The following is a 26,516-nucleotide window of genomic DNA, read 5'->3' on the forward strand; positions in this document are numbered from 1 at the left end:
AAAGGGCTGAGATCGCCAAAAGAGCTATAGACCACGGAATAACTGACACAATTCGCCATTATGCATCCCTGCATCCGGCAAGAGACAAAATACCGGTCAGTAGCATCGCTACCTGTAAAGCACGATATCTGAGGGAGCTGAAGATACTTGTGCGAAAATCAACTTTACACAGTACTATGTATAACACTAATGTATGGGGTACATACTCATCGCTCCCTTCTCAAAGCAAGTTTTTAAATGGCTACGCATTTCGCTTTCTACAAATTGTAATTTAGAAGGGGTACTATCAAAAGCTAAAGCGGTAGCCACAGCAATGGAAAAAAGACCACAATTATTAGAGCCAGCTGCCTGTTTTTGCATTGGTACCATCACAACAGACAGATCATCTTCAACACTAAACAAGTTACATGCAACTGTATACACTGCTGTATTAGGAGAATCAAAAACGGAATCATACACATAGATTACATTGGCTGAAGAATTCTCCTTGAAAATGGTCATTTGGGCAATGTACAATTTGAATACCACTCGAATACTTTTTGTCTAGCACTTTGAATTGTAAAAGTGTAGATTGCCAGCCAGATACTTTAGGGAATTGCTTCTTCAGAATGGTTTGTGCCAGATTAACATGTTTATCATTTAGTGGTGACCCTGATGTAAGCAAAGTACTTAAATCTGCATGAGTTAGTGTGTACTTGTACAAGTGCAGCCACACTGGATTTTCTACTGCATTGACAGTGGAACGAGGATTCTGAAGAGGTGGTGGCAGTAGAACTTTTCTCAATGGTGTTACTGACTGCTTATCATCCTTCTGATCTAACTGTCCAGTTGCTACATGATGGTCTACCAAGAGAAAAAACAACCAAAGAAACACAAAAATATAATGTGAATCTATTATAATAGTACTGCTACTGATCATTATAGCACTATAACATGACTACTGCATGTGCAACCTTTTGTCTTAAAGCAATGCTTGAAGTGCAGACATCGATCCCAACTTCTTAGGTGTTGTTAGGAGATTGATTATATCTGTATTACAAATATGCACTTGTAATATCATGTAGTTGTACGCATGCGCATGGCATTGGAATTAATTGATTGATACTGAAACATGGTGTCAGAAGTGGTCTCCCGCGTATCCCTTTAAGGAGCATTGAATCCTTGTCTTAAGAACTACTTCGAGTATGCAATGGCGTCCTACCTGATTCCTCCCCCTGAACCAATGAAATGTAGCAGAAATGTGACGGAGAACTGGAGAATTTTTCATGAAGCGTTTATGGACTACGCCATAGCCACGGAACTCACAGCCAAAGATGACACCATCCAAGTTGCAATGGTCAAAACACTGATGGGCAAAGAGTGCAAACAAGTGCTACACCGTTTAGACCTCGCGGCTGGGCAACTCAAGAAAACAGACACCATACTGAGCAGTTTACAAATACATTTTTCGCCAGAGCAAAACGTTTGTATGAGCGGTATCTGTTCCACAGCTCGGAGCAGCAGCAGAGTGAGACTGTTGATCAATACGTTTTACGTTTAAGACACCTTGCTGAATCTTGCAAGTTTGGTGCACTCCATGACGAAATGCTACGTGACCGCTTAGTCCTAGGGTGTAGAGATAAGGCAGCTAGAGCCAGATTATTCCAGGAGAAGGAGTGCACCCTGCAGTGATCTATCGAAGCACTACGCATCAGTGAGGCAACCCAAGAGCAACTGAAAAGCCTCAACGCAACAGAAGAGGGGGTTATCAATGCTGTACAGAACACTAACAAGAAACAACTAAGCAAGTCTCCAAATGTCCCAGCTAAAGAATCTTCACACCAACACAGAAAGACTGTCGTGTGCTTATACTGTGGTGGGAAGCATCAAGCAGACAAACTGAAGTGCCCAGCATATGGTAAAGTGTGTCGCAAGTGTGGAAAACAGAACCACTTTCAATCAGTTTGTAGATAGGGCCAGCAATACCCACAAAGTGGACAGAGACTACATCTAGTTACAGATTCTCAAGAAGATGATTCCGATGACTCAGCCTTTTACATAGAACAGGTAGATGCATTACACCACAATAAGGGTAAGAAATTTTTTGTACCGTTACATATTGTTGATGCAGCTGGTACTGCATTAATTCAGTGTCAGCTAGATACAGGGGCAACTTGTACTACCATATTGCCATTGACCCAAACGTACCCCCAGTACAACATGCCCCGCGATGAGCACCAGTAGCCCTAAAGCTAAGCTTCGAGACAAATTGCGTGACCTTGAAAGCAGACAGATTATAACCAGAGTTGACGAACCCACTGAATGGATTAGTAGCTTAGTCATGGTGCTCAAACCTGGAAAGATAAGAGTGTGCATAGACCCTAGGGACCTCAATAAAGCCATCCAAAGGCCTACACACCCAATCCCTACCTTAGATGAAATTTTGCCTCAACTAGCAAATGCACGAGTCTTCTCAGTACTAGAGTAAGCCACCGATGTTCGGCCACCAGGTGTTTTCGGACGCCCACTATCAAGTTGAATTTTGCATTGTTATTACCTTAGACCATCACCATCCAGCACACCAAGTTTTGTAGAATTCCATCAAGGACTGTGGGTTTGGCCTACCACTAAGTGGTTGTCCGAATCGCATGCAGTTTTGGCCAAAAGTATGAATTTTCGGACTGTAGCTCGCAAAGCCCAGTAAATGCACAGATCTCAATGCAACTTGGTAATTAGTAAGAGTAGTCACCTAAGGTTCAGCATACCAAATATTAGCTAATTACTCAAAGCCACGCCCGAGCAATCGTTGAATATATTATCGCGTGTAGAGCAATCAAACATCGGACATCTATTCTACACGAAACTATACAACTTTTGGTGGATTTATGAGCAAATTTAGATGTGTTCACCTGTTTTATGCTAGCAAACAACAAAATAAATTATATTAAGTGTTTATTGTAGTCTTATGACGATCTGCAGCTGCACAGCTAGCTATTTGATTTTGAGAAGTCAGGACTGCTATACAGCCAGGGGCGGTTTTAGGGGTGGAGGGGGGTTTCTGAGGTTTCCAAAAACCCCTCTAGGATGGGCTTGCTTCAGAACAGCTGTCCAAACATTAAGCAATAGCTATCCAGCAAACTTTTATAAGATCGAGATACTCTAATAGAACAGTCAATCAAATCCTCCAGATGTGTACCTCTGGAAACCCCCTTTCAAAAATCCTAGATCCGCCCCTGACAGCAATTAAATTAAACCCCTTTTGCTAACTTATTCCCTCAAAATAAAAGTTAATTGATAAAGTACAGAAATTTTTTGTAGCTATTAGTGATTGTTCTATTAGAGTATAGTTGAAACTTCATGCTTGACTGTTTTATCCGAATATCTTTTAATTAATGACCTAGAACGTTATACTATAATAGTCTAAAGTTTGTGGGAATGTCATGCATGGCCTTTGTCCATGCCATGCATGAAATATTGATTTTGATATAATTATAAGCTATTTTTAAGGTCATAGAAATTCCATACTGAGAATAGCACATATATAATGTATAGAAGATTTAAGAAGAGAATACTGAACTATTCATTTTTTGTAACAAACCAGCTACTGCAAAATTTGTGTAAATATTTGTATCTGTGCATTATAGGAATGTATTATAGCCTAACTACCAGTAAATGAATTATCTACAGAAACAGGCGGAGTTCTGTTAAATCATTCATTATATATGCATTATAGTTTCTTTTAGCTCAGACATCTTGATGTCAAGGTAAGACATTTGCAAGAGATACTACAATTAAAATAAATATTGCATACAAAGATGTGATAGTAATTAATCAGTTGGTAATGGGCAACTTATCCTCAGTGCCTAACAAACTAAAGCATGCAAATATTTTATAGTGAGCAGTCACTTATAATTAATGCACAATGCTTCAAAATTTGTACTGTATCATGCATGATTACTTTAATAAGCAATGTAGGCTACTATCAGCAGTTCTGACTTTTCTCACTATAGCTGTGCAGCTGCAGATTGTCAGAAGACCACAATATATCCTCAATATGATTTACTTTATTTATTGTGTTGTGCAATACCTCAAAAAGAGTATGGTGCACAAAGACATTGGTGCAGTTACAAATATGTATGTCATACATCAATTAATTAGCTTTGATGTTGGTTAATTTACTCTTAAATTTACAAGATGCTGTTACATGTAAAATTGTATAATAATATGAAATAAATGGTTGCCTTACAATAGATAGGCAGCCATGAAAACATTTAAACTCTTGAATGGGAAAAATTGATCATAACGTAGCACTGTACCCTTGAGAATAGGCAGGAGTGAAAAATGTAGTGATCTGCACTTTAATTTCATTATTCTGATAAAGCAGTCAACTACTCTAATAGAGCAATCATTATTATGCATTTTTACTAGACATACGTTTGCCTGGTTGCAGCTATAGCTATGGAGTTACCGACGAACGTCAGACATGGCTATTCTATACATAGCTGTGGCTACATCATAAACTTGTTACCACATATTTACAACTAAATTTGGGTCCCTTTTGATCCATCCCTGCTACACACACTCATACATTTGGATGGTTACCTGTGCTAAATACTGAGCTGTTGTGCACTTTGTGAGCTGCTCACCAAACCAAGTCCTAATGAAATTCTACAAAAACTTTGTATGCTGTATGGTGAGAGTCTAAGGTAATAATGATGCAGAATGCAAGTTAATACAGTGGATTATATTTCAGCGTGCTGCAGCTGGCATCCAAAGCTACCTGGTGACCGTACATTGATGGCACACTTTACTTACAAATAAAAATATAACATAAAGCTTTCAAACTGATAATACATACCATAAAGACAACTAATAACATGTTACTTGTATTAGAGTTTATATACGCCTTGCAGTGCTGCTCCTAAGTGGTATGTTTCCAGCCAAATTTTGTACCGCTCATCCCCACCATCATATCCCTCCTCATGTCTCTCAAGAAACAGCTGTATTTCTAATTCTGAAAAAACAATGCATTTTTTACTGCTTGTTTTTCTGGGTGGTGAAGGAACAGGTGTCAGCAATGGCAAATATGACAGCTTGCTGGGTTGTTTTGTTGGAGTACACATGGATGCTTCCAACTTGGAAATCACTTTATTTCTATCAGTTGGCACAGGAGATTATCAACACAAGTACGTACATTCTTCACTTACCGTTCTTTACGCTTGCACGGTGAAATTCGTGCATTGTTCCTGGTTCCCATTGTCACAGGTAGTATCGATATCCGTGCTATTGTCCTACCAGTTTCCCTGAACTATCACGTTTCTCCGTTCTTCCATTATGATTAGCTGAGGATTACGCGCATACAGCCTTTAAAGCGCATAATATAATTTATTAAGGCTGATCATAGATGGCTGAACCTCAGACCGTGCAATGTGGTAATCAAGAGTCTGCGACTTCTGAATCGTCGAGGAACAGGGACAAATACTGCCCCCATTGCCAACTTGTTGTTCCTAATACAACATTTTACCGCCACAAGCAACAGTTTTACGATGAGCAAAAACGTGAATGGAGCAAGGTTCGATTAAGGAGGTGGAAATCCAACAGCACTAAGCCATTACGTCCCGCCCAGCCGGAGTTACAGGATAGTACGTTTAATATGGACAGCGTCGAACCTGCTATGGGAGACATGGACGAGGAGATGCATGAATCCACACCGGAAGGTTTGTTCAGTTTCATAACTAATTTCGTGTCCAAGTATTGATGTATGCGCAAATTTCTGTCAGCCAATAGTCTAGTTGAAGAATTTATGTAATTCTTCTCGGTTTATCGTAGTGCACTACACTAGCTGTGCTGTATAAATTGTCGTCGTGAAGACAAGGGCTTGAGGTGATCTTAGCCCAGTTGTCTGGGCATCAGCCTGGTTGATGCCTAGGTTTGTCAATTCTTGGCTGGGTCTTTATACTACTATTGTTTCCTTGGGCAAGAAATATTCCCCCTAGCCATTGAGCTGCTACATAAATTGGACTGTAATAGGTTACAAAATAGAAGAAATTTGTCCAGATTGATAATGTTTTACAAAATTCTCAACAATTTAGTAGAAATTGACTTCAACTCTTATCTATTACCCTCTGAAACATCTACAAGAGGCCATCAACTAAGATTCAGACAAATCCAAACAAGAATTAATTCTTTCCAACACTCTTTCCTACCTGCCGCCATCCGTGATTGGAACTCTGCCAGCCGATGTGGTTACCTCCCCTAACTTAGACACGTTTACAGACAAACTGAACAAATTGTATATGCAAACATACTCATATTTGAGGTTTTTTGCATAGTAAATAAATAAAGCACATACCGTATACGCTGAATATTTGGCGGTGATTTTAATTTGGCGGTTTGGCGAAATTAGCATCGACCGCCAATTTAATTGACCGCCAACAGCAGTTAGCTTTCCATTGTCTTAGTTTGCTTGGTAGATTGTTTGTACAATTCGCCAAACTAAATGTCCGCCAATACGCTGTTTCTTCCAAATAGCCAAAGTTTACGCTCGCCAAATATTCAGCGTATACGGTACTCATGTATGCTCTATATAATACAGGTGTGGAGATGAAAAGTAGCATTATCTGATGCTGTCCTCCCAAGGCCAAAATAACTGTTATTATTTATCTAGTCAATAATAAATACCTGCCCGTCTGCCCGCACGTTGTCAGGAGGGTAAGTAAGTTTTTGTGGCCTAATTACAAAGACGTTGCTACACATGGCTAATTAAAAGCTATTCCACATGTGTAGCTGCCTTAATTTATCAGGGTCACCACTAACAGATAGAACATCTTCTAATAACTACCCTAACTATATGGAATGTTGTGATATACTTGTGCATGCAGTGCCAGACTGTCTGGTACTGTCATCTGGATTGTTATAATGACTTTGTAGTCGGAAATGTTAAGTGCACATATATAACCGGCCTGTGGGCAGGCGCTAAAATGGTTTCCCAAAATGTGTGTGTGCATTATATGTACCTATGTATGTGTTTGTTTTGCTTTCTGCACCCATACGTGAGCAAACTTTTACAGCAGCCAGTAATCAAGTATTGCACCTGGCTCAAAGGTGGTTTCTTTTCCGGGTTTAAAACTGGGCCATAGCTACTCTCCTCAGACTTCGAGACTGGCTTCCTAATAAACCTTCTAGTTGTTCTGCATACTGAAAAACATGGCAGTAGGCCTCGTATATGCTCCCAGTACGTAGGTGTTTACGTGCTCATTTTGAAAGTGAGTGTGACTTGCATGTACTTACGTGAATGAAAATTAAAGAATAATTACAGTTAAGAAGATACGTAGTTCTGTGTGGCGCGTGTTAAAAATAGTCTGATTAAAATATGCATCCATAGCAACATGTTTCATGTAATTTGTGAATTACAAAATACATTATTTTATTCCGTGAATTACAATATACATTATTTGATTAGCAATTTTTTTACGGTGTGTTACATTAGCCATTCAATGCAGAACGCTACCATCTTAGCAACTAAATCTTGCATGGCACCTGGTTTTTAATAGTAATACAACTTTTACTTCCAGGTCACATGGCTCTTTATGACTATATCCATGTTTCCTACATGTGCAATAATTTGCATGGCATAGCTACATGTGTTCATCTGTGCAGTGTGTGGTGTGTGTTTACTTTCCATAAATGGATTGAGAAAAAGTGTATTAATTAGCAAAACTGATACAAAAGAATAAATTTTCAAACAAGGGAAAGAAACCAACGAACAACGAACAAGAAAGGATCGCTGAGGTGGTAATTAATGTTAATTACAAATCCCTATTTTGACCCAGTGATCCCTGAGGCAACATTTTGATTGAGTCAAAATATGCATTTGTGGTCTACATTAATTACCATCAGCATTGAAATTGAGTCTACTCACCACAAAGTGTCGTACATCGGCCAGGCTGTGACTTCTATGCGCATCTCCACTTTAGTAATCCAGGTCATATCTGCCTTGATTGGTATCTGGATCACTGGGTCAGCAGTGGTGAGCCAGTTTTACCATTTAAGCAGTCTTTGCTTGTTTGTTTTCTTCAACAATCCTTTAAACTTTTGTTTTTCTTTGTTATTGCATGCTACAGTATAGTTGAAGGTTGAAGTACTCAATCATTGCCAAGTACATGCACCGTTCAGCTAGATTATTTTATTATAGATGGATCTTATATGGCTAGTGAAGATGAAGAGTTTTTTGAATCAGAAGATGATGATGAATGCTTAGAGGTATATATATGTATGTGCAGAGTGCATGATGCTGTAACGTGTTTATGATAACTATAGAGTTATAGTGCATAATTATACTCAATACTTCATGCTCTTTTATTTGGGAAATCATCTTGCTTGTAAGCAAAGTCATATCTCTATTCTATCCATATTATTTACTGTCAAGAAACAAGTGCATGGTTCATCAATACAATTGTTTAGTAGCCATTTGGAAGTGTTACATCCACTAACAATGGTGTAAAGGCTTAATATCATGATACAGTTTTAATCAGGCGCACGCCCACAGCCGACCGAAGACTAGCTGTGGGCGTGTGCCTGGTGTACTGAAATTGTTTCCTAAAAAGTGTGTGTGTTTGTATGTCTGTTTGTGTATTTGTATATTTGTTTGTCTTTCCGCACCCACACGAGCAAAACTTTGTTTGCTGAAAACAGCCTTTATGTTGTAAACAACAGCCATATATAGCCTGTATTATACCTCTAAGCTTTAGGTTAAGACTGTTAATACTTGCCGGTTTGAAATACGGGTGAAACGAGTTTAAAAGGGCACAGTAAAGGCCTTTCCTAAAGGGCTTCAGTGGATGTCTAGTAGCCTTGAAACAACACAGCTGGCCTCCTAGGGTACCAGATATAACGAATTCCTTAGTTGAAAGGGGGAGTATCCCTTCCAACAGTGATAGCAGAAAAGAGGCTTTGTCGAGAGAATTTTGTAAAAACAACAGTTTAGTCAAGCTATTAAATGGTTTAGAGGATACTTCTGTACGTAAGATGTTAGTTAAATATTTTATTTAAGAAATGTTGCTAGCCAGTGCATAGCCACGTAATTCATTGAATTACGAAAATTAACTTTCATGAATTAGAAATAAATAATTACCAAAACTTAAGTTATAATACAATATATATTTTAAAAATTCTGCTAATAGAAAGCTGACTGCATGGCACCTGGTTTTAGAAGTAGCATATCGACTTGTTCGAATTAATATTCATGCTTTTCATGCTATTCTATAATTTCGTGGATTGCCTTCTTTGTTTAGCTATACATTATATCAACAATTACCCAGCACTATAATTTGTTTATGTATGCAATGTCATTATAATGGATTTACAGCTGGGTGTGTGTGTTGTTTCAGGAAGAAGCTTACCAAGAAGTGTGATATTGGAACCATTGGGGTACACCGAAATCCTATAAGTCAGGAGAATCCTAGTAATCCCATTGTGAAGTTATTCTTTTTGCAACTAATTATGTGGCAGATGATTTTTCGTGTTTCCGATTCTGCTATTAAAGCTATGATGGTAGTTGTAAAAAAATTGCTTCATTTGTTAAGTGGCCAGCTCAACTATGCTGATCTCAATGATGCTTGTGATCAGGTACCTAATTCTTATAATGGACTACTGAAGTATGTAGGGCTTGATGCACACAATCTCAATGTTTTTGTTGTTTGCACATCATGCAGCTCCATTTATAACTATGATGAATGTGTAACAACTAGAGGACCACTTAAGTGCAGATCTGTTGCATTCCCTAATCACCCTCACAGAGATCAGCGAGTACCTTGTAATGCACCACTGCTAAAGGAAATAAAAGTGCGGGACTCTGGAAAGACTCGTTATGTGCCACTGAAAACATTTCCGTACCAAAGTCTAAAAATTGCGATCACTGATTTAGTAGCTAATCCAAGTTTTTTGACTATCTGTGACCACTGGCGAAAAAGATGTGAAACTGTTCCAGTTGATATATTGGCAGATGTGTATGATGGAGCTATATGGCGAGATTTTAATTCAGACAAGTTTTCTAATTTCCTCAAATTCCCAGGAAATTTGCTGCTATCGCTGAACACAGATTGGTTCCAACCTTTCACTAGAACTAAGTATTCTGTTGGTGTGCTGTATTTGGTAGTGCTTAATCTGCCAAGGAACATGCGGTACAAAATAGAGAACATTATATTGTGTGGGATAATTCCTGGGCCAAAGGAACCAAAATTGACAATGAATTCTTTTGTTGCTCCACTGGTGAAAGAACTTAATGATGCCTATAAAGGTTGGATGATACCGACAAAACATCCCTTTCTGAAAAGTGTTTATGTCAGACTCTGTATTGGAAGTGTTGTCTGTGATATACCAGCCACTAGAAAGCTATGTGGATTTTTGGGCCATTCTGCTCGTTTTGGCTGTAATAAATGCCTTAAAGAATTTCCTACTGAATCATTCGGAAGAAAACCTGATTTTTCCGGATACAACAGGAGTGACTGGGAAATGCGTACCAAAGATCATCACAAGAATGTATGTTCAGAGTGGTTAAAGTGTCAAACCAAGTCAGCTCGTGAATATCTAGAGTCCAGTACTGGTATAAGATAATCGGTTCTAATTGATCTGCCTTTGTTTGATCCAGTATCGTTTGTGGCGATAGACCCGATGCACAACTTGCTGCTTGGCACAGCCAAGCATGTAATGTCAATTTGGATCAAGACTGATAGGTTAACACAGCAAGATCTGCAGGTAATACAGGAGAAAGCTGCCCTCCTTAAGTTTCCTTATGATGTAGGCCGTATACCCATTAAGATCGCGAGTACATTTTCTGGGTTTACTGCTGATCAATGGCGTACGTGGACCACAATAATTTCGCCGATTGTATTAAAAGGAGTTCTACAAACCGAAGATCTGAATTGCTGGCTGATATTTGTTAATGCTTGTCGACTGATGCTTATACGCATTATATCACTAGATGCAGTATCCCAGGCTGATAATTATCTGGTTCTTTTTTGTAGAACTTTTCAAAGGCTCTATGGCAGTCATCCTTGTTCTCCCAACCAACATCTTCACATGCACCTTAAGGATTGCTTTCTAAACTTTGGCCCTATACATGCTTTTTGGGCCTTTGCTTTTGAAAGACTAAATGGTATGCTTGGCACTTACCACACCAATAATAAAAACATCGAGGAACAAATCATGTTAAAGTTTGTAAGGCATCAGAAAATTAAACGATTATCTACACAAGACAACGTGTTTAGTGATGTGTTACTGCTTGATTCGGACCAGAGTAGAGGCTCAATACACGAAACAGAAGGCTGTACTGACCATGCTGACGTGCTGAGTTTGGTAAGACTTTCCACAGTTGTAGACTTAACATCAATTTCATTTGAATTCATGCAGTCAACATACATTAAACCCCTTCCACCAATGGGCGAAAAGGTGCTATCTAGGGTAGAGGTCAGCCAGTTGCAACAAGTGTATGGTCAGCTTTATCCCAGACAAACTACAACACATTTTTCATTACTGTACATGCATTACAAAAAAGTTTTACTAGGAGATGAGCTGTTGGGATCTGGAGAAGTTATAATGGCCTATTGGCCTGGAAGTGGAAGTTCTCTTTCCAACATTGATTACTCTGCTTGCCGAGCAGGAATTATCAAGTATTTTCTAAAACACTCTATTAAGTTAGATTATAACAACACAGATAAGACACATTTGTTCTGTTATGTGACTTGGAAACAGAAACACCCGCTTTATAACTGGTTTGGCAAGTCCGCTATAGTGTCGTCAACATTAAATGAAGTTGAAGATGGGTGTTGTTTTATGCCAATTCAACGCATAGCATTTAGGTGTGCCAGTGGTGAGTTACCGATTGACTTCGGAGAAATAACTGAACGTGTTTTAATAGCATCTCCTGTCTCTATGAAGTTTTGTATGTAGTATACTTAATGTGACAATTATATGGCTAAATATCACATGTTCATTTTACTTTATTTATGGTTTGCTGCTTCATAATGTAATATTAATGCTATATTATGTGATGGTTAAAAGTTTCTTGATATCATCAGCAAGAAATTCAGCAGAAGGCCTTGATTCGGCATGTTGGGAAGTACAATGTGATGCTATTGATTGCAATCTACTCCACACTGCAGTATCGTCACTTGTATTATGTTGCATCCTTTTGGCTATTTGCTTAAGTAGTCTTCCCACAGCAAACATGTCACTGGCACATGTTTGTTTTGAAGTACCTTCAATAACCTCTGGTGCCAAGTGTGGGTGGTGTGTGTAGTGAAGTGTCTTCTCATATGGGGATAAGGTATATTGCTTCCCATCACTAAGTCTGGTGGCCTTGTTAAAATCAATGAGGACCACACTATAATTCCCGCTGCTTTGGTTGGTGACCTGTCCATCAGTTAAAAGAACATTGTCACTCTTGATGTCATTGTGTAGACAATGTACTGCATCGTGTAGATATTTTACTGTTTCAGAAAGCTGCTTACACAACAGAAGCCATTCTTCCACAGTAGTAATGTAAATAGGTGATGCCAGCTCTTTATGTATGGTAATAGATTTACCACAAATTCCATAAAATTGCACAACGATGTACGGAGGTTGTTCAACTGTGTTGCACCCAAAAAACAGTGGCAAGTTTGGGTGCTGCAATTTTGATAGGAAGCTGGCCTCACATATTACAGAATCATTGCTACAATCACTGTCAAATGTCTTAACAGCAACATCAATGCCCCTATACATCATATGCTTCACCACACCAAAAGATCCACGACCAACCACACCTTTCTCAGTGTCATGTAAAGAAGACCTTGGTATAACCGGTAGATTTACACGTAAGGGTAATACTCGACGGCATTTCCTTTCTTGTACTTCATGCCGCCAACGATCCCAATAAAGTTGAGCAAGCTTTTGATTGAATGCCAACTGATTCTTGGTCTTGTCATGATCTAACTTGGCTTGATATAACTGTTTAACAACTTCTGCAGCACCACACTTTTTTCTCTGTCGCTTTCTAGCCTTCCTGTCCCTTTTCATCTTCTGTTTCTCTGCAACTGTATTTGCTCTTCTAATTCGTGGACGTTTCCCTGCAAACATACAACAAATTTAACATTTTTGCATGGTTCTGTTATCTTTGCAAGAATAAGTACCGGTCAAAACAAACAAAACAATCCATACTATAATGTTAAATGCTGATTTCACAATTGCACTCAGATGTCTAACTAATAAACTATCTTTAGTGGGTATTACTCTATTAATTTCCAAGCTGATAAACCTTGCTGCCTATATTTCAGCTAATGTATCCACAATTTTTAGTGCTGCAGCACAAGAAACCAAGGTATTCAGTGCCGTTTAGTGAGCATGAATTCATGTATTAGCTATATACCTGTTATAGTGCCACCATACAAAAAACAAGTGGGTGACATATGTGACCCAGTCTGGGAAAAAGGGTCTTATCACCCTTTCTAAAGTATTGAGAAAAGCCGGTTTTAAATGTTCAGTGTGTTGTAGCTCACCAATGGTAGCAGCGACGTGTATCAAAAGTATGGCAATGCCCAAATGTAATGTAATGTTGTCTTGCTCTTCGGGAGTATTAAAATTGCTAATTAAAAGTAGTTATGGCACTGATTTATCCGTGAGACGCTAGTAAAATGGGTGCCACGCCTTTAAATAAGCGAGGTATGCTTGCATGAAACTGAGCAGCATGCCTACGGGATTTCCTCAGCCTTTCAGCACAAAAAGGGAACCTGGCGTGTGCTACTCTATCCTGATTAATACCTGACGATTTTTTTAAAGCGTAAAGTGCTTGAAATTAACAATTTATTTTTACGAAAATTTACATACTCATAAAAATAAGACATTTTACGAAAATTTTATGGTATGAAAATTTGGAGCCATACAGTATGATTTTTCCAATAACCGATCCGGTTGGTTCAGCACTAATGAATGGCATAGAAGGGGTAATCCCAAAGTAAGCCCATGTTATTGGAAGTCAATCTAGCAATCCATAGTACAGTTGGATTTCAGGTTAACCTGCATGTTGCTTATACGAAACAACAAAACTCTGGTTAATATGGATGGCTGGCTATGCCACTGTTTTCCAGTTGTAGAACTCCACTGGGAAGGCCAGCTGAACCCTCAACATATATACACACACTAAGTAGCCACGCCCACCAACTCGAGTGCAAGGATTTAGTGCTGGAAATTCTCTAGAGTAGGGCCAGCAATTTACCCTTTAGGGGGCAATTTTACTTCACATGAGGCAGAACCCTTGCCTGTGATATCGAAACGAGACATGGAATTTAAAGTTGTTTTTCACAGTTTACACCAGGTACCCATTGATATTACAGCTGGGTGGGCTACTTCCCCTATTAGCACCAGGCCACCAGGTCCAGATTGGAGCTAAGTGAGTAAAGTTCTTGTTCAAGGATCCTGGAAACAACACCAAAGTGGCCTAACCGAATAAGACATAACTCTCGTCTCACAGCACTACTACTGAGCTGATCTTTACAAACTCAACAGTAGCTATAAATAGTAACTTAACTGACCATCAGTCACATTTCCGTCTAAGTCATCAGAACCTTCGTCTTCTGCAGTTGGCCTTTTTTTATTCTGTACACGTATTGCTGGACACTGCGACATCACCTCGGACATCACCCTGTCACCACCCTGTCACCGAACTCTAGATAAAGAGCAGAAAAGAAACTCACGTGATCACCTCGTGTACAAGATGTCCGCGCAATTCTACGGCAGTGTTTCGACAGCAACTGATGAAAGATACGAATTTAATGGTGGTAGATTTGACGGTAATCCCCAGCATGACAATCTCGAGCAGTATGTAAACCAGCAAGAGTACCAGTCAGCTATGCTTATCTTTCAAGACATTAGCGATGACGTCAAGAAGATGAGGTCCGAAATGGCAGTGCTGAAGGAAGATGTTGAACAGGTTCGAGCTGGTAATGGCTCCATCAGCAAATCTAAGAGTATGAACAAGTTACCTGATGGTCTTTCAGTAAGTTGTAATTGTGTGTTTGTGGCTTTAACTTGTGAGCAGCAATGTACAAGTACAGTTCATGCTACAGTGTGTACATACAGGTTTAATGCTACGACACTTACAGATATGAAATTGAAAAGGGATTATGTGTATGCGATAATATTATGGCTCGGTTAGGTGCTATTAGCTTTGGACATGTCGTATTTTGTTACAATAACATTCTTGCTGGCATGTGCAATCAAACCACCAGTCAGTGCTCGTTGTACCATAAATAAGACAGCAATAATCACGCTGATGAGTGGAAATTTACTGGAGTGCTAGACTGAAGAATTCTTTGCCATCATAACTCATGTGTGGTAGATGGTACATAAGGGTTTGCTCCATCACAAGTAATATGAGCGAATGATAAATTTGAGCACTGGAGTTAGAGTATAGTCGTGATTACCATAACTTGCATGTAAGTACGACCTTGCATTAAATCTGTACTGTAACTTGCATATTTATGCTCTGTGTTGCTTAACATTGTAATTAATTTCTTATAGCGAATTGTGCATCAACTCCATAATAGTATGGATCAGAATGGTTATAATAACACCGAATGGTAAGGATTGTGCTGTAGTAGTTATATAGTTTATATAATTGTGTCATTACAGTTTTAGAAGTTCTCATAACACCTCTGTCACCGAGTTACTAGTTGAGCAGATACAGTCCAGGGAGGGGAACACCTATACTAGCAAAGAAATCCGACGTCTGTGGTTTATGGGCTGTTTGTCATAGTGCTGGCATGTGGTCATGTTTATTTTGTTGTGTAGTATATATTATGTGGTATTAGTTTTGTTGACCTTAATTTGCTTGTATGGGTGCACCCACCTGATGACAGCAAATTGTTGAGATGCGCCCATCTTGACATGTGGTCACTAAATTCCCTGTTTCTTTATTGTGTAGTATGTGATGTTATAAGTGAATGTTTTTTTCTTTGTTTAGACCTTTGCTCGTACGGGTGCACCCACCTGATGATAGCAAATTGTTGAGATGCGCCCATCTTGACATGTGGTCACTAAATTCCCTGTTTCTTTATTGTGTAGTATGTGATGTTATAAGTGAATGTTTTTTTCTTTGTTTAGACCTTTGCTCGTACGGGTGCACCCACCTGATGACAGCAAATTGTTGAGATGCGCCCATCTTGACATGTGGTCACTAAATTCCCTGTTTCTTTATTGTGTAGTATGTGATGTTATAAGTGAATGTTTTTTTCTTTGTTTAGACCTTTGCTCGTACGGGTGCACCCACCTGATGACAGCAAATTGTTGAGATGCGCCCATCTTGACATGTGGTCACTAAATTCCCTGTTTCTTTATTGTGTAGTATGTGATGTTATAAGTGAATGTTTTTTTCTTTGTTTAGACCTTTGCTCGTACGGGTGCACCCACCTGATGACAGCAAATTGTTGAGATGCGCCCATCTTGACATGTGGTCACTAAATTCCCTGTTTCTTTATTGTGTAGTATGTGATGTTAGAAGTGAATGTTTTTTTCTTTGTTTAGACCTTTGCTCGTACGGGTGCACCCACCTGATGACAGCAAATTGTTGAGATGCGCCCATCTTGACATGTGGTCACTAAATTCCCTGTTTCTTTATTGTGTAGTATGTGATGTTAGAAGTGAATGTTTTTTTCTTTGTTTAGACCTTTGCTCGTACGGGTGCACCCACCTGATGACAGCAAATTGTTGAGATGCGCCCATCTTGACATGTGGTCACTAAATTCCCTGTTTCTTTATTGTGTAGTATGTGATGTTAGAAGTGAATGTTTTTTTCTTTGTTTAGACCTTTGCTCGTACGGGTGCACCCACCTGATGACAGCAAATTGTTGAGATGCGCCCATCTTGACATGCGGTCACTAAATTCCCTGTTTCTTTATTGTGTAGTATGTGATGTTAGAAGTGAATGTTTTTTTCTTTGTTTAGACCTTTGCTCGTACGGGTGCACCCACCTGATGACAGCAAATTGTTGAGATGCGCCCATCTTGACATGTGGTCACTAAATTCCCTGTTTCTTTATTGTGTAGTATGTGATGTTAGAAGTGAATGTTTTTTTCTTTGTTTAGACCTTTGCTCGTACGGGTGCACCCACCTGATGACAGCAAATTGTTGAGATGCGCCCATCTTGACATGTGGTCACTAAATTCCCTGTTTCTTTATTGTGTAGTATGTGATGTTAGAAGTGAATGTTTTTTTCTTTGTTTAGACCTTTGCTCGTACGGGTGCACCCACCTGATGACAGCAAATTGTTGAGATGCGCCCATCTTGACATGTGGTCACTAAATTCCCTGTTTCTTTATTGTGTAGTATGTGATGTTAGAAGTGAATGTTTTTTTCTTTGTTTAGACCTTTGCTCGTACGGGTGCACCCACCTGATGACAGCAAATTGTTGAGATGCGCCCATCTTGACATGTGGTCACTAAATTCCCTGTTTCTTTATTGTGTAGTATGTGATGTTAGAAGTGAATGTTTTTTTCTTTGTTTAGACCTTTGCTCGTACGGGTGCACCCACCTGATGACAGCAAATTGTTGAGATGCGCCCATCTTGACATGTGGTCACTAAATTCCCTGTTTCTTTATTGTGTAGTATGTGATGTTATAAGTGAATGTTTTTTTCTTTGTTTAGACCTTTGCTCGTACGGGTGCACCCACCTGATGACAGCAAATTGTTGAGATGCGCCCATCTTGACATGTGGTCACTAAATTCCCTGTTTCTTTATTGTGTAGTATGTGATGTTAGAAGTGAATGTTTTTTTCTTTGTTTAGACCTTTGCTCGTACGGGTGCACCCACCTGATGACAGCAAATTGTTGAGATGCGCCCATCTTGACATGTGGTCACTAAATTCCCTGTTTCTTTATTGTGTAGTATGTGATGTTAGAAGTGAATGTTTTTTTCTTTGTTTAGACCTTTGCTCGTACGGGTGCACCCACCTGATGACAGCAAATTGTTGAGATGCGCCCATCTTGACATGTGGTCACTAAATTCCCTGTTTCTTTATTGTGTAGTATGTGATGTTATAAGTGAATGTTTTTTTCTTTGTTTAGACCTTTGCTCGTACGGGTGCACCCACCTGATGACAGCAAATTGTTGAGATGCGCCCATCTTGACATGTGGTCACTAAATTCCCTGTTTCTTTATTGTGTAGATGTGATGTTATAAGTGTATGTTTTTTTCTTTGTTTAGACCTTTGCTTGTACGGGTGCACCCACCTGATGACAGCAAATTGTTGAGATGCGCCCATCTTGACATGTGGTCACTAAATTCTGTGTTTTGTTTTTCAGTGAATGTCTTGCATGTTGTTTTGTTTCAGCATGGGTAACGTTTATTTTTGATGTGGTACTTCCGACATTTGCCACACCGATGGCCTGTTGAGATGTGCCCATCATGACTTGTGGTTGTTAAGAAATTCAAAATAGTTGCCTTCATACTTGCTCAGAATGAAGTAAGGTAATGAAGTGTGCATACATGTTGTTAAGGCTCTATATGCTCTAGATGTGTGCACACTTCTATTATGTATATGTGTAGGTGGGGCTCATCGCTGTTATGAATCCCGTCGCAGGGTTTATAATGATAGTAGGCCGGAAAGAAGAGAGCAGGTACAAAAAAATTTGAAAAAGAAGAAAAGGAAGAGCTACCAAACTGGAGTATGTTTAATTCATTATCTTGCTGAATTTTTCAGTTTTCCTTCTTTAGCTGTACAAAAGAAGAGGGAAGTATACAGAGACGGACAGAGAAGAGAGAATGTGGGGTGAGTTAGCTGCGGTATATATGACAGAGGAAAGCGAAGATGAGACAACTGGAGTCATAAGGCAGCACCATATACCCTGGCAATCTGAAAGTATGTAGGCTTGTATATTGTCTAACTATTAACTAAACTGTCACAGTAACACCTAGCAAATAGAAAATTTTACGTCAATGGACATGTGTATAATTATTGCTAATTTTCTTCAAGCTTTAAGGGAAGCAAAAGAAGTGTTGGACCAGCGGTATAACAGTAGTAATAGAAGACCTGGCCAGTTTACTAGTAAAGAGAGAGTTGCTAGCACTCCTTCAACTACACCAATACCACGCAATCCAGTGAAGTGGGCAATCAATGGGTGCGTAAAATACCTGAAATTTACTGACAATTGCCTCTTTTGTCCATAAGGGCATACCTGAGCAGAAGTGGCAGTGCCAGATCCTTTGGAGGGTATGCGTTACATTTTTACATGATGATTATCTTATATGTTGAATGAACCTGTAGGAGTCCTTCTGGTGTGGAACCACCTAACAGGTAAGATAAACTAAAATTGTATACCATAATATATAGTTCCTCTACAGTCATCCAGTGATGGCTCCTCATAGCTCTACTAACAGGCAAGATACATTTTCTTGTTGTTTGCCAACAATGAACACCAAATTTCTTTCAGAACACCACCTGGTAATAGTGTGCAATGGAGGTACTAATATTATTTGTTATAAGTGCATTGCATATACTTGTACATGTGTAGGAATGAACAGAGCAGCACCATTCAGCGGTTTGTAACCATGAATATTATAAGTGAATAACATTGGACCCTTAATAATGGTAGGAGTCAGTATACTAGAGAAGAGCAGCACAGGTATGTTACAAATGCACAAAAAGGTGACAAAGTAGATTCCATTACCTCAAATTTGAGTGCAGGGCTTTACGACTAGTGATGCACCGATAAGACATTTTGCCGATTATCCGATTAACCGATATTGAAATTCATATAATGGCCGATACCGATAACTGATCCGATGTTTATGTTTACCAAAATTCCACATACATTTGACAAAATTACCATTTTAAAAACACTGTTTTAATACTATTTTTTGAAAAAATACCATCAAGTTCTGTAAAATTTAATTGGCCGATTAATCAGCTAATAATTACCGATACCGATATTGCAAAAATGTGGCCGATAAACCGATTTCCGATTATTAAACCGATAATCGGTGCAACACTATTTACGACGGCTTACGTAATCAAGTGCTAAGGTCATGAGTAACCTAACAACTAACCGAATTCTATTCATTGATCTTAATTCTAGTTAGAGTTTTACGTTACAGAGTACAAAATAACAGTTGGTCATTGGACGATGGCCATTCAAACTTAGTTTAGTCAGCCACATTTTGCTATTGAACCACTTACCAACATTAATGTATTGGCCAACCAATTTTGGCTCCATGATCCACTGGTTACATGTGAACACGCCGCAATCTCTTTGCATAAACCTTATAGATTTTGTGGGCAAGATTTGTGCACCATCTCCTGTATGTCTGTAAAATTTTTTTGTTTGCTGTTATTTAGCCAATGTATAAGGGATTCTAGAAATAGATGAATGCTTTGTACTGATTCTTATGTTTCCTGTAGGAGCCATAGTAACTATGAGTCAGTACCCAGGTAGGAAATTTGTATCTTATTACCACATGATACGATTGCTCCACTACAGAACACCTCAGATGGCAATTCCATATGACCACAATAGGCATACACACAGTTCAGGGTAAGCTTTATTAATGATTAGAACATTTAAATTGTTACAAATACAGTAGGAGTAGTACAGTTAATCGAAGTAGTACAGTAACACCAATTCGGTGAGTAAAAGAAATTAAATATTTCACGAGATATTGTTTCTTACAAATATAGGAGTGCTGTTAGTCAGAGTAATGCAGTAACTCCCAGCCGGTAAGGAAGCGGTGATTTTGTAATTGTGACTGTGCCTGTGAAAACAGGGCATGTGGGAACAGGATTTTGCCTACTTTTTCACATTTCAATCGTTCATAATGTTGTATACCATTATGCTATAGCAGTAAAGTTTTCCACATGTAACAAGCGTTTAACCCTTTGATCCCGAACGCCACTATAGTGGCTTTGGTTATTAAGAACGAAATAAATTTTACATAATTATGCATTATCGACACAAAACTCTAGCCATTGTTACTCCATGACAGAACCACCTATTCCAATGTGGTTGACGTTAAAGCATTCCCTATTCATAGATCTACAATAATATGTAACAGTTACTAACCTTTGCTTGCTTCTTCTGTCCCATATTTTAGGTAGAAAAGTAACTTTGCACTCAATTCTTCTAACACTTCCAAATAACACTCAAATTGTTGGGTGTTTACCAAGGAGTAACATGGTGAAATCCATTCATGAATAGGATATTTCGTTTATGAGATGCGTGTCTTTGAATGCATGCATATGTAAGAGCCACTATAGTGGCGTTCACGTATCATGCAACCGTTTTATTTATTATTTCAGAGGCCAAAGGGTTGTGATGCAAGTTACAGAATCTAAATATCCATTTCCAAGACTGAGATGTGACCAACAATGTGATGGGTGTACTTGTACCCACATGCCCTGTTTTCACAGGCCCGGTCACAATTTGTGACGTGTACAAGGGTTGGGAGGTATTTAGTTGTTAGTAGTTAAAAGGTATTTAGTTGTTAGTAGTTAAAAGGTATTTAGTTGTTAGTAGTTAAAAGGTATTTAGTTGTTAGTAGTTAAAAGGTATTTAGTTGTTAGTAGTTAAAAGGTATTTAGTTGTTAGTAGTTAAAAGGTATTTAGTTGTTAGTAGTTAAAAGGTATTTAGTTGTTAGTAGTTAAAAGGTATTTTTCAGGTACCGTTGTGGCTTTCTGAAAATACCGAATTTAATGTAGTAATTGATTTTGGTGGTATATGTGTAGATTGACGTAAATTGTCAATTGCTGTCGCTTGGGCTTATATATCGGGATAACCCCTCATGGACCATAGTATAACTATTATGTTAAATCAATCCCCATACAGCCATGTTTATGTTCATGTTTACCTACCTGCTGGGAATACATCTTATTACTTGTGTGCCAATGCCAATTGCTACTACCACACCTGATATTGAAAAACAAGGTCAATATACAGCCAATAACCGATAGCCGATCCAATTAACTGTGCAACTCTATAGTACGTTCACGTTGAGCTGGATCCTCAAAAACATTTAATAACTCATGAATGCAATTACACAAGATCTTGAAATTTGGCTCATTTGTAGTACTCCTTGCCGCTAAAAATATTTCGAAATTGGTTGATTCGAATGCTTAACACAACATTTACAGCCAATCAAAATTTCCCCCATACATTTCCTATGGGTAAACCCTTAAAAGTGCAGGTTCCATTACGGCCCTTTCCCAAACTTGTTTTGTAGTCAAACCACTTCTGTCTGTTGTTGACAACTTAACTGCCATCACCAATCACCTGGTTGGCTGAAATGTTATTTGACTTGAGAAAAAATCGACTTTTAATTTTTCGCTGATTTTCAGGTTCCAGCTCAACGTGAACGTACTATAGTATGTACCACACTAGGATAGAGTACGTTCCACACTACGGTAGATTACGTACCACACTAGGGTAGAGTACGTACCACACTACGGTAGATTACGTACCACACTAGGGTAGAGTACGTACCACACTAGGGCAGCCAGTCCTGTTACCATGTTATAGTACAACTGCTCTTGCAGAGTGGCACATAGCTTTTCATTGAATCAGCACTAGTCCAAAAATGTACTTAAGGTTACGGGATACTGGAAGTAGTGGTAAAGTAAGTAGAGTAGAAATTGCTTCATTATATAGAGGATTTGTGTTTTGCGCGAAGTCTCTGTGGCGCACATATTTGTGTGTGGTTTTAGTGACATCATAGAAATAGGAGACTGGTGAACGGTGAATTTTCTAGCCAAAATTTTCGATTGTCCATGTCGCTGCTCTTATTTTAGTGGTTGAGATCACTAAAATAAGTTAATGTCTAGGGACCAACGAGCCAATTTTTGAATATCACCTTCGAGTGGCTGAGCACAAATTTTATAAATATCAGAATGGCTTCAGCATCTACCATAACGACTTGCGCTGGAACAATGGTGTAATCAATTAGAAAAAGCTCTCGTCTGTCTCTCAAGGTTATTATTACGAATTAGTAAATAAATGAAATAGGGTTCAAGTACGACGATTTTTGGCTAGAAGATTTTCATTGTTGTGACATGCCCTAGTGGATTCTCTATGGCTAACACTCTCGGTAAATAGCTTCAAAGGTGAATGCAGTATAAAACTGCACTTCAAGTACGTAGTAGGGTGATACATTGCTGTACAGTAGAAAAATCCCTGTAGATGGTCACGCGTGTGTGCAGGTATTTTACGGTATCCCGTAACCTTAAAGAGAGCTTCCACTATTGCTGTCTACATAGCCATAATTATATAGTATCTCCTGCCACTCTTTGTAACATTATCGTTACTTAGTGGTAGCTCACATGGCACAAGACAAAGCAAAATTGACTGGTGACCCATTTCCTTCTATTGCACAATGTACAGGATATTCATAGAACACGTAGAAGGCCCTCAGTAAACACACAGAGATTGGATACACCTAACCTCGATGCCATCCTGGGGGTTAACTATTTGGGCATACTGTACAAGTCTGTTTATATGCTTACTTTTTCCTTTTTATGCAGCAGATGTCGTTCAACACCTCATTCGACGCCTCGTTCTATGTCTTCGTAAGTGGCATATGATCACAGATTAGTTCAGTGTGTTTATCTTATAGGGAATTGATGTTTCCAACATTCGGACAACATTCTTCAAGGTAATACAAACCTGTTTATTGAACGTTCATGATACTTTTTGCAAAATAGCAATGTTCAGCTGGACAGTGATGATACCCTTACAAGTGCTACTAGTTCTTACAGGTATTTATGTATTTACACTCGGCAAACTTATTATCACTGTATATGTTTACTGTAGGTTGGATGCAGGTGACATTCCAGGTTTGCTTGACGATGATCAAAGCGCATAGAACAATTTACGATTACTAACTCATTTCAGTGATGTAAATATTTGATTTGCTTTATGTATATATTTGATTTGCAGTTATAATTACTGAATTCCATTAAATTTAAATAATTACGTAAAACGGAGTAATTGTTTTTCGTATACGATCGTAAACATTGAACACCAGAACGGGAGTGCTGTGGCAGTTGCTGTACAGTGGACACGGAATTTCTCAACAATGGACACAATAGTACCACTGACGCTGGAACGGCTTTCCGTGCTGAAAGGTGTCCCATTCTCGTCGAAGGAACGGACAAGCGGGAAGCGTTGGAACGGCTCGGCGTGCTGCAACGAGAAAGCGTTATGTACGGAATGATTCTGATGGCGTACCTTTGTTCTGGATTTCCTGTGTGGGAAAATTCCTGTAGTGCTAAACCCAGCCATAATATTTATAGTTGTCATGCTTTTCATCCTCCAAGCTTTTGAAAATAAAGGAGAAAAATTGTATAGCGTAATCAGTTTTCCAGGGTTTTGAACAATATAATCATGACATACTTTCCTCCACTCAACTTTTAGAGGCCCGTATATACCTTTATCCAAAGGTTGTGTTAAATGCGTTGTATTAGGTGGCAAAGCCATCAGCACCACTTCATTTTCAGAAGCACGGTGAATAACACTTGGACAATAGTGTGCGGAATGTCCATCCATCAATAAAAGTAGTGGTCTAGTCGATGGAGTATAGCACAAAAAGTGGTCAAACCACTGATCAAACAGGTCTTGATCAATCCAACCTTTGGAATACAACCCATAGATTGTACCAGGAATTTCATTTTCCACCAACGCAGCACTGATAGCTTTGCGACCATAGATGACCATAGGAGGAATACAGTAGCCTGCAGCATTGACACATCCGACTATAGTAATTTGAGACTTGTTACCCGAGCATATTCAAGCCGGATTCTTTGATCCTGTGCCACAAACCATTTTTAAAGGTTTGGGATTAAGAGGCATACCAGTTTCGTCAATGTTAAACAGCTGGCAAGGTTTATCACGAAGGTCATATAAATCCATGGTGCTTTCAAGAAGATCATAATATTTGTTAATAACAGTAGTGTCTGACGCTTTAGCTCTGGAAAGGGATAAGGAGGCGGTAGCACGCAATGCTACATTAGGATGACGGTGGCAAAACGATTCCCACCAACCATGTGTCACAGTTTTTTTTCAATCCCACAGTCACTTAATAGACGCCGCACCATACCAATCACTTCTTGACGACTCTTTGGATATCCAATTGAAGCACACTCTAACAGAAAGTGTACAAGCTCCTCTTCTTGCTGTGTGTTGAGATACCTAAGTCTTGCAGCAACTCTGCGGTGTACACAATGGATCGACGGCGAGCCTTAATTGGAATGCACAATTGCTAAATTCATCCTAAAACAATCTCAGCTACACTCTACACCCTTAAGGTGAAGGGATATTAAAGCATCTTCATGGATACTGCAACTTATAGCTAGTACTGTACTACAGTGACAGTGTACAAGCCTACCTTGTTAGTGTGACTCTATTAAATTCGGTCACTTATACAAGTGGGCTGCTTAGCTTTGTACAGTACTAGCTAGAAGTTGCAGTATCCATGAAGATGCTTTAATAAAATCCCTTCACCTCAGTTAAGGGTGTAGAGTGTAGTTTAGGATAGTTTGATCACGTGCAAACACTATGGCATACCCGCTTTTAAGTTATAACACTCCACAATAGACTATTTCTATATACTTTTATTCAGACTCAACAGTAAACTGAAATTAGACCTACGCAAGGCCTGATGAACACGCATACACCCACCACTGCTGGCTGGCCCATACATGCCTAGCTAAACCCGCCCAAAATGGTTCTTAACAAAAGAAAGCACATGAACACATAGAATTACGCTTATGGCCTAAAATCACTCACCTATTTGCTTATTAAGCTGTTTAGAAGCAAGAAAACTACAGTTGCTCCCGACTGAACTGCTCGTCTAAACATACACCGTATAACAAAGACCATGAGACCTAGACTACATTTCTAATATACCGTATAGCGGTTTTTTTCTGCAGGATTGTAATTTTCGCGCAAGGAAGAAAACGTGAAAATATCAATCTCAAAAATTACTGCAGTTTATAATAAAATATCAAACAAATTATTGCTGACGCGTTAAGGCATACACGTGCTGTGTGTTGCCATAGATGGTGTCAGGTGCCAGTTCACAAAGACAAGTGACCCATGTCCATTCTAAACTATTTTGCAAGGGCTGCACACTCTTCTACTCTACCTGATCCTGATGGAGATCTTTCTGAGAGAGTTTCAAGACGAGCGATATTATCCGCTAACCGACAGGTGGAAAAGGTTTTGGAAGTGAAGAGGCGTACCAAACGGCGTGGCAAGTATAATACCTATTCCAAAGAACTAAGAACAGAGATAGGTTGGAAAGCTAGCAGAATTGGTGTGAAATCCACAGCTGCACGATTTACCAGGCGACTGGGTAAAAAGGTGAATGAAAGTACAGTCCGAAGTATGTTGAAGGCCTACAAGCAGAAAGAAGGACGCCTGACAAGAAAGCGAAAAGTGCAAAACAAACCACTTAAATCGCTTCCGCCAAAGAAACGAGGAAAGCCTTTACTGTTGGGTGAGAAAATAGATATGGCAGTG

The 26,516-nt window shown here is 39.0% G+C and overlaps 3 protein-coding genes and 1 pseudogene across 11 annotated transcripts; 2 read left to right on the top strand and 2 right to left on the bottom strand.

Moving 5' to 3' along the window:
* The first annotated feature begins 10,628 nt into the window (after window positions 1–10,628).
* On the top strand, window positions 10,629–16,866 carry LOC136246083 (uncharacterized). 2 transcript variants are annotated; one of them, XM_066037526.1, is made up of 4 exons: window positions 10,629–14,832; window positions 14,880–15,010; window positions 15,535–15,593; window positions 15,646–16,866. In XM_066037526.1, the coding sequence occupies exon 1, from the start codon at window positions 10,651–10,653 to the stop codon at window positions 11,926–11,928; it is 1,278 nt and encodes a 425-aa protein (XP_065893598.1). In that variant the 5' UTR covers window positions 10,629–10,650; the 3' UTR covers window positions 11,929–14,832; window positions 14,880–15,010; window positions 15,535–15,593; window positions 15,646–16,866. The 2 variants fall into 2 exon arrangements, with proteins under 2 accessions (XP_065893598.1, XP_065893599.1); XM_066037527.1 differs by having other exon boundaries at window positions 14,880–14,944.
* Window positions 11,946–14,943, bottom strand: LOC136246084 (mitogen-activated protein kinase kinase kinase 7-like). The gene is made up of 2 exons (XM_066037528.1): window positions 14,547–14,943; window positions 11,946–13,085 (listed from the first exon to the last, which is right to left on the bottom strand). The coding sequence occupies exons 1-2, from the start codon at window positions 14,650–14,652 to the stop codon at window positions 12,022–12,024; spliced, it is 1,170 nt and encodes a 389-aa protein (XP_065893600.1). The 5' UTR covers window positions 14,653–14,943; the 3' UTR covers window positions 11,946–12,021.
* Window positions 16,867–17,550: 684 nt separating the features above from the next.
* On the top strand, window positions 17,551–23,957 carry LOC136246085 (uncharacterized). 8 transcript variants are annotated; one of them, XM_066037533.1, is made up of 17 exons: window positions 17,551–18,479; window positions 18,558–18,676; window positions 18,726–18,870; window positions 18,985–19,129; window positions 19,180–19,305; window positions 19,353–19,388; window positions 19,442–19,471; window positions 19,523–19,549; window positions 19,604–19,633; window positions 20,410–20,439; window positions 20,489–20,542; window positions 20,592–20,633; window positions 20,686–20,724; window positions 23,522–23,563; window positions 23,611–23,649; window positions 23,699–23,752; window positions 23,808–23,957. In XM_066037533.1, exons 6-17 carry the CDS (start codon window positions 19,363–19,365, stop codon window positions 23,857–23,859), a joined length of 465 nt encoding a protein of 154 aa, XP_065893605.1. In that variant the 5' UTR covers window positions 17,551–18,479; window positions 18,558–18,676; window positions 18,726–18,870; window positions 18,985–19,129; window positions 19,180–19,305; window positions 19,353–19,362; the 3' UTR covers window positions 23,860–23,957. The 8 variants fall into 8 exon arrangements, with proteins under 8 accessions (XP_065893605.1, XP_065893604.1, XP_065893603.1 ...); XM_066037532.1 differs by having other exon boundaries at window positions 17,728–18,479; window positions 20,589–20,633; XM_066037531.1 differs by having other exon boundaries at window positions 17,732–18,479; window positions 23,519–23,563.
* A 9-nt stretch (window positions 23,958–23,966) lies between these two features.
* Window positions 23,967–26,092, bottom strand: LOC136245195 (uncharacterized; annotated as a pseudogene).
* Between the last annotated feature and the right edge of the window lie 424 nt (window positions 26,093–26,516).

Source organism: Dysidea avara, chromosome 15 (assembly GCF_963678975.1).
Source record: "Dysidea avara chromosome 15, odDysAvar1.4, whole genome shotgun sequence".
Lineage (NCBI taxonomy): Eukaryota > Metazoa > Porifera > Demospongiae > Dictyoceratida > Dysideidae > Dysidea > Dysidea avara.